At 45.3% G+C, this 7,500-nt stretch overlaps 1 protein-coding gene across 1 annotated transcript in view; it reads left to right on the forward strand.

The window, feature by feature from the left end:
- LOC306917944 (voltage-dependent T-type calcium channel subunit alpha-1H-like) overlaps positions 1-7,500 on the forward strand; it is a gene marked incomplete at its 3' end in the record, with an annotated part of 134,368 nt that overhangs the window by 104,683 nt on the left and 22,185 nt on the right. Inside the window, 1 exon segment of the mRNA XM_079530847.1 lies at positions 2,082-2,233. Coding sequence (XP_079386973.1) covers positions 2,082-2,233 — 152 coding nt within the window.

Genomic DNA, 7,500 nt, shown 5'->3' on the forward strand with positions numbered 1-7,500 from the left:
TGACTTGCCAAATTGCAATCCAGTACAGAAGTTCATCCGCTTGTTTTTACCTTCCAATAACATCTCGTCTGTATCCATCACTCCATGTTTCCTGCTCATTCTTTCCACTGCCTGTCTTTATCATGAACATTCTACCAGTACACTGTAAGGTCCTTAGAGTTAATTTCACTCTCACAGTAGCAAATGGATGACTTCGCAAACTGAGGATGTTCTTTGGATATATAACAGCCTGTTTATCAAGGTTGTTTTTTTCTGGGAGTGTACAATTAGCCATTTGCTAAGTCCCACCCAAGCCCGTTCTTGGCCAATACCACGGCCAATACCACGTTAGCGGCGGTTACTAAGTAAGGATCCTGGTCAAGCTTTCAATGCTGGTCAAAATGTTTAAGCAGTGTCAATAAATATATTTGCTGTACAGCATGTGTGGACCTCAGAAAGAGGGTTTGTTTTCTTACCTTGTTATGAGCAAACTAGTCCATTCCATGAATTATTTCGCTCCGTTGTGCAGTTTAATAGTAAATATTAGAAATAAAAATAGGCTCTCATTGACTTCTATTGTAACGGGGAAACAGCTTCAGGACTGGCCAAGAACGGGCTTGGTGCCTGGACCGCTCAGCCGTGGCCCAGGCCATAATTGGAACCTTTTGTTACTCTCAGGCCCCTTTTCCTTTTACACCGAAAGAACTTTGGCTCAAGAACTGGTTCCGTTCTAGATTCTTGGAACGTTGGTGCTTTCATGGAACCGGCGGACATTTTTTGGGGGGTTCCAGTTCTGAACCAACTTTTTAGGGTTCTGAAACCAATTCATTTTCAGTGGAAACACAATGAACTGGGTCAAGATTAGGCCCCTTTTACCCAGAGATTTAAAAAAAAAATAACGTGATAAAATGGGGCTCTACTCTGTATCCAAAATGTATAATAACTCGGGGACCTGGAAATCCAAAAAAGCTTTAGAATCAGCTTTAACCCATTCTGGGCGGGAACCCCTTTTGGTGTTTAAAACATTATGTTATAATTTAGCTATTCAAAATAGCAGATCTACAAGCTCATAGCGCGCCACCGAGTGGCGCACTATGAGCTTGTAGGTCTGCTATTTTTGAAAAATCGTGAAAATGTGGCGCAAAATTGGAATATATATTTTTTCAAAATGTTTTTAACTCAAATCTTTGCTCCTGGGGAGGTCCCTGAAACAACATATTTTCAGATGGTGGTCGGCGACCAAAAGATCATTTTTGGGGTCCTTGACATGAAAAAGGTTGAGAACCACTGACATACAGTATGTAGAAACATGTTTTTTTTCTGAAAACTCTCACGATTTAGAAGACATTTGTAGAATCGAACTTAGGTCTAAATGGCTTAATGGAACTGCTAAGGTTTCCATCAAAGTACATGCTTACAATACACCACGGGACGTTAGATCATTCCTGACTGCACTGAGCTAAGTGCAATAGATCAGCAGTGATGCATCATGCACTGTTGGCTTGGAGCTGATTGATGGGAGCTGACCACATAGCGCTGAAGCTTGATTGATAATGTCTCAGGCTCAGTGCTCGGCCCGGGCTGAGGGGGGTTTCCACAGCTCACGGGGGGGGGCAGCTGATGTACTAACTGGATTTTAACGATTCGGGTTCCTTAAGGATTACTGTACCTCTATTTTAAGGATTCCGGTTCCTTCTCAACGTCTTTGGCTGGGGACCCCCGGAAGTGCTTTGGCCATGTCTCGCGACCCACCGCCCCGCGCCCTACAAGCTCGTAGCGCGCCACTCGGTGGCGCGCTACGAGCTTGTAAGTCTGCTATTTTTGAAAAATCGCGAAAATGCGGCACAAATCTTTGAATATATATTCTTTCAGAGCGAACGTTTTTTTTATTTCGACGTCAGGCCTAAATGGGTTAAAATAAGATCTGGTTGCAAAAGGGGTGATGTGGCTCTTTAAGGATTCCCTCTTAGCAGCTGTACATCAATGACCTTTCTGCTCTCATGTTATGTTATTATTTTCGTCTTCTCTCTCTCTCTCTCTCTCTCTCTCTCTCTCTCTCTCTCTCTCTCTCTCTCTCTCTCTCTCTCTCTCTCTCCATCCAGCCTGAAGAGTTGACAGACATCTTGGAGATCAGCAACATCGTGTTCACCAGCATGTTTGTGTTGGAGATGGTGTTTAAGCTGTCGGCCTTCGGCGTGTTCGGCTACATCAAGAACCCATACAACATATTCGACAGCATCATCGTCATCATCAGGTATCATGCTATCCTCCTCCTGGTTAACTGATCATGTGTACTCTGGGCCTGCCGCTCGTTCATTTCAATGCAAAACACATTTATTTTGAAAGGCATTTCACCCAAAACGTACATTTTGTAACCGAGGATCATATTGTTTAGAGAAATGAGCCGCAAATCCAACTTGTTTTGTTCCAAAAAGAAGAATCCGAGATATTAGGATACTAAAAATCCCATCACATCTGCAACATCTGGACTTGGAGAGGCGCACCATTGCTCTGATCCGCATCGAACTGGGCACAAACGCTGTTCAGGGGCCTGCCATGGCAAGGCCCCTGGTGCGGGTGTGGGTGCCACTGCAGGCGCACCAGGGGCCACGTGTGGGTGCCATGGCAATAGTCACACCAGGGGCCACGTGTGGGTGCCACTGCAGGCACACCAGGGGCCACGTGTGGGTGCCATGGCAATAGTCACACCAGGGGCCACGTGTGGGTGCCACTGCAGGCACACCAGGGGCCACGTGTGGGTGCCACTGCAGGCGCACCAGGGGCCACGTGTGGGTGCCACTGCAGGCGCACCAGGGGCCACGTGTGGGTGCCACTGCAGGCGCACCAGGGGCCACGTGTGGGTGCCACTGCAGGCGCACCAGGGGCCACGTGTGGGTGCCACTGCAGGCGCACCAGGGGCCATGTGTGGGTGCCACTGTAGGCGCACCAGGGGCCACGTGCGGGTGCCACTGCAGGCACACCAGGGGCCACGTGTGGGTGCCACTGTAGGCGCACCAGGGGCCACGTGTGGGTGCCACTGCAGGCGCACCAGGGGCCACGTGTGGGTGCCACTGTAGGCGCACCAGGGGCCACGTGTGGGTGCCACTGCAGGCGCACCAGGGGCCACGTGTGGGTGCCACTGTAGGCGCACCATTGTTCCAATCTGCACCAAACTTGGCACAAACGCTGTTCAGGGGGTCTGCCATGTGCAATAGTCTCTGTAATGATTTTCCTGCGTGAATGCAATCAACACAGCCTTCAACCCATTCTGGCTCGCTCGGCTTTTTTTCAGCAGGTCCCAACAAACTGCGACGGAACGATTCGATTCTATTATCCGTCACGGGTTCCGTTAATTCAATCTAGAAGCATAATGTCAGGGTTTTATTTTAAATGCCCTTGAGGTCTATTAGGGATAATTAGTTTTTAGTAGTTAACAGTAGCCTACGCCAAACACCTGCTTCACTGACGGATGAGGATGTTATGATAGCGTTTAACCCATTTAGAGCTGAGGACGCGTCTGTGTCGCTTCAGCTTTTAACAAGTTTAACCATCATTTTAAACTTTAGCTGTTGAAAAATAGCAGGTGCCGCTATGAGCTGCTATTTTTGGAGAAAAAAAATGAAAAGGGGTGCCAATCCTTTATACTCTTTCACAGTTAACGTTTTTAACTCATATCTTTGCATCTGGGGGTCCCTGGAACAACATATTTTCAGATGGGGGTATGTGGCCAATTACATGTACTTTTTGGGGTCCTTGACATAAAATGGTTTGTGAACCACTGATATAGTCAGGATTTAGAAGACATTTTGTAGATTCGGATCCTCAGGTCTTAATGACTTAATTGGGTTTTAATGGACAGAACAATATGTCTCCCAGTTTTCATCAATGTCTGCAAGCGAGAGATCTATTTCTGCCATAACGCTGTAATCCTGTGTGAATAAAAAATGAATATAAAAAAATAACATACAACTTTCTGGCCAAATAGGGATTCTCTCCTCATACAATTGTTGTATATATATTATTGTATTGTATATTGTTATGCATGATGAATATATAATACATATAATTACACATACAAGAAGATGCTCTCATTAGTGAATCAGGCACAGTTCGCGTCAGGGCCCCTCATTAGTTCGACATTGCCATTGGATTGGATTCAAACCACTTCCTATTCGTGCAGCATCTTTGGGCTCATGGCGCCTCGCTCCGGTTCCCAGCGTTGTTGTTCTGAAGCGCCTCGCAGGCAGGGAGAGGTTCCGTTTGTCAGCAGTAACATTTGTCACGATGGCGCCCCAGCGGGAGCCATCTGGCCGCCTGTCTGTCTGCCTGTCACTCCGTTTGATGCAGCTTCTCGTCGGATCAATCGACAGCCACTCGGAGGGGACAGTTGACAACGTGTCTCTCATCTAGCCCAGTTAGACCTGAGGACGATGCTTTAAAAAAAGGTCTAAAAAAATCCTAAACGTTTTCTGAAAAACCTATGTTTCTGTGTCAACCTTTTTCATGTCAAGGACCCCCAGAATTATCTGTAATTGGCCGCAGACCCCCATCTGAAAATATGTTGTTCCAGGATATATATTCAAAGACTTGCGCCACATGTTCACGATTGGAAAAAAATAGCAGATCTACAAGCTCATAGCGCGGCACCAAGTGAGCTTGTAGATCTGCTATTTTTCAACAGCTAAAGCATAATGTAATGCTTAAAACACCAAAAGGGGTTCCTGCCCAAAATGGGTTAGAGTGTCGTGCTCGATCCAGATGGGATGTTGAAGTTGAATTGTGTGAGATCCCCCCCCTAATATTCTCTATTGTCTAGTCTTACAACAATAGAGCTGTCATGAAAATGTAACACTGTATGTTTTGTTTATATATCATCGCTGTCCGGCAGAAACCAACTCATTGTTATGCATGTATGTTTGATAAATACATATTGAACCAATGGAAAATATGAAAACGTGCTCCTGACTAAAACCAGTGAACTCCATTGGACCCTCAAACTGTCTGCTAAAGCAGGGGTTCTCAACGTTTTTGGCTGGGGACCCCCGGAAATGCTTTGGCCATGTCTCGTGACCCCTGCTTCGCCCCCCTCCCCACCACCAATACAAACTGACTGCAAAAATAACCTTAATAAATAATAATAGAGAAGATATATCATAAATGAATACTGAAACCAGATATAATCATTAAGGAAAGTTTGTGTATGCACCACATAGGCCTACTTGTAAACTCTTAATTTCCATTTTCCAGCCATTCAGTTGCAAAAAAATAAATAAAAGTTTTTTTTGTTTTTTGAAAATAACTTGGGGACCCCCAAAATAATGTGGCGACCCCCCAAGGGTTTGCGACCCACGGGTTGAGAACCCCTTTGCTAAAGCAGCTAGCTCCACCCCCTCTCCCCCTATCATGCAAGTATCTGACAATATGTAGCACAATACCAACTTTGATGTGGCAGTATTGCTTTGTTTAAAAAAAAAATAAGGTTTTCTTCATTTCATATTATTTTTTAATTTTCTCTCATTTTCTTTCATCTTGATCTGACCTCATAAAACATTGTACACTCAAGACATGCTCCTTATATGGCCAGTACAGAATTCATTCCATGTTGGTCTGACCCCACATGCCAAAGCGCCAGCGCTCGCCCAGCAGTCTGCCGTCAATGAGGCGGATGCGTGCACGCGACCTCGCCCCTTAGGGAGCATGTTGCTTCTCGCTTGTCGCTTCTCGCCCTCAGGCGTCTTACTGGTAGTCATATAGTTGTTTATAGTCATATATACTGCTTGTACATAGTACAGGGTAGTGTTTTGTTCTCACATTGTGTTGTCACACAGTCGTAAGCACATTACAAAGTATTGGGCCATTCTTTAACATAGCATTACTGTCTACTTACAGACACAGCTTGCTACAGCACAGGGACATAATGCCATTATATAGTAAAGTATTGCCAGAGTGCTTGTGTGATTATAAATATTCACATATTACATTACCTTGTCTAAAAGTGCATTGCCTCATCGTGTGTGGAGGCAATAAACTGGCACACTCGGCAGACAACTATCCACTTCCACACAGGCAGTAATGAAATATCCTATCAGCCCCTGAGCTTCCCAAGTGTTGTCATCATGGTCCTTTCCTGTCTTTGTGTTGTCATCATGGTCCTTTCCTGTCTTTGTTGGAAACCCATTCCCACGAGAGAGCTTTAACCCATTTTGACCTGAGATCAGATTCTAAAAATGTCTGTTTGAAAATGACAGTTTTCTGAAAAAGCTATGTTTCTATGTCAGTCGTTCTTCGATTTTTCAAAAATAGCAGGCCTACAAGCTCGTAGCGCGCCACTCGGTGGCGCGCTACGAGCTTGTAGGTCTGCTATTTTTCAATAGCTAAAGCATAACATAATGCTAACACCAAAAGGGGTTACACATTTAGACCTGAGACCAGATTCTTCAAAATAATTCTTCCAAATCCTGACAGTGTTCTGAAAAACCTACGTTTCTATATCAGTGGTTCTCAAACTATTTCATGTCAAGGACCCCCGAAATTATATGTAATTGGCCGCCGACCCCCATCTGAAAATATGTTGTTCCAGGGACCGGGGGGGTCCCTGGAATAAGCAAAGATTTGAGTTAAAAAACGTTTGCTGTGAAAGAATATATATTCCAAGACTTGCACACGTTTTCACGATTAAAAAAGTAGCAGATCTACAAGCACTCGGTGCCGCCCTACGAGCTTGTAGACCTGCTATTTTTCAACAGCTAAAGTTTAAAGGTATATTCAGTGATTTCACTTAATTCAAATATCACTTCTTTTTATGTTTTGTTGTGATAATCCTCCCTACTATAGAGTGTGCTGACCATATAAGGAGTTCCTCCCTGTCGCCAGTTAACCCCTGGGGTAAAGAAAAACGTAGGTTTCGTTTTTGGCTAGGTGGCCAAGCCTTCATCCAATCAGGATAGAGATAGTCCTTCCGCCAATCATGATCGAGCGAGGGCGGGCCTTGGTGTGTGTGCTGTTGGCCCGTCGCGTAGTGCGTGCATGTGCACATGTTGTTACCGGGGCAGACCGGGGGGGGTTTCCAAATCACCCACATCACTGAATGCTCCTTTAAAATGATGGTTAAAGTGGTTAAAAGCTATAGAGAGGTGACACATGATGGGTTAAAGCTCTCTCTAAGGCAGGAATCAAGAGCTGACAAAATGACTTTGAAACATTGGGCACATGTGGTGCCAGCCTGAGATCCCTCCACAGCTGCCACGGCCACTTAGCGCCAGCTGCGCTGACTCCGCTCCTATGTGTCATGTCAAGTTTTTGAGCCTCTCATTTGCCCCGCTAAGGCTTCAATTAGGGGAGGAGGAGGAGGGGAGGGGAGGGGAGGGGAGGGGGGAGATCCATGCCTCTGCAGTTGATGTATTCTTTTTATTGGTACAGGTTTTATCCCTGCTTCTGGTCATACTGTGTTAAATTGATCATGATGCATTTCCTTTTGTAGACTGATTATGTTGTATGTAGAGTTGTCCCGATCAGATCACG

The sequence above is a fragment of the Electrona antarctica genome (assembly GCF_951216825.1).
Source record: "Electrona antarctica genome assembly, contig: scaffold_197, whole genome shotgun sequence".
In the NCBI taxonomy this organism is placed as follows: domain Eukaryota; kingdom Metazoa; phylum Chordata; class Actinopteri; order Myctophiformes; family Myctophidae; genus Electrona; species Electrona antarctica.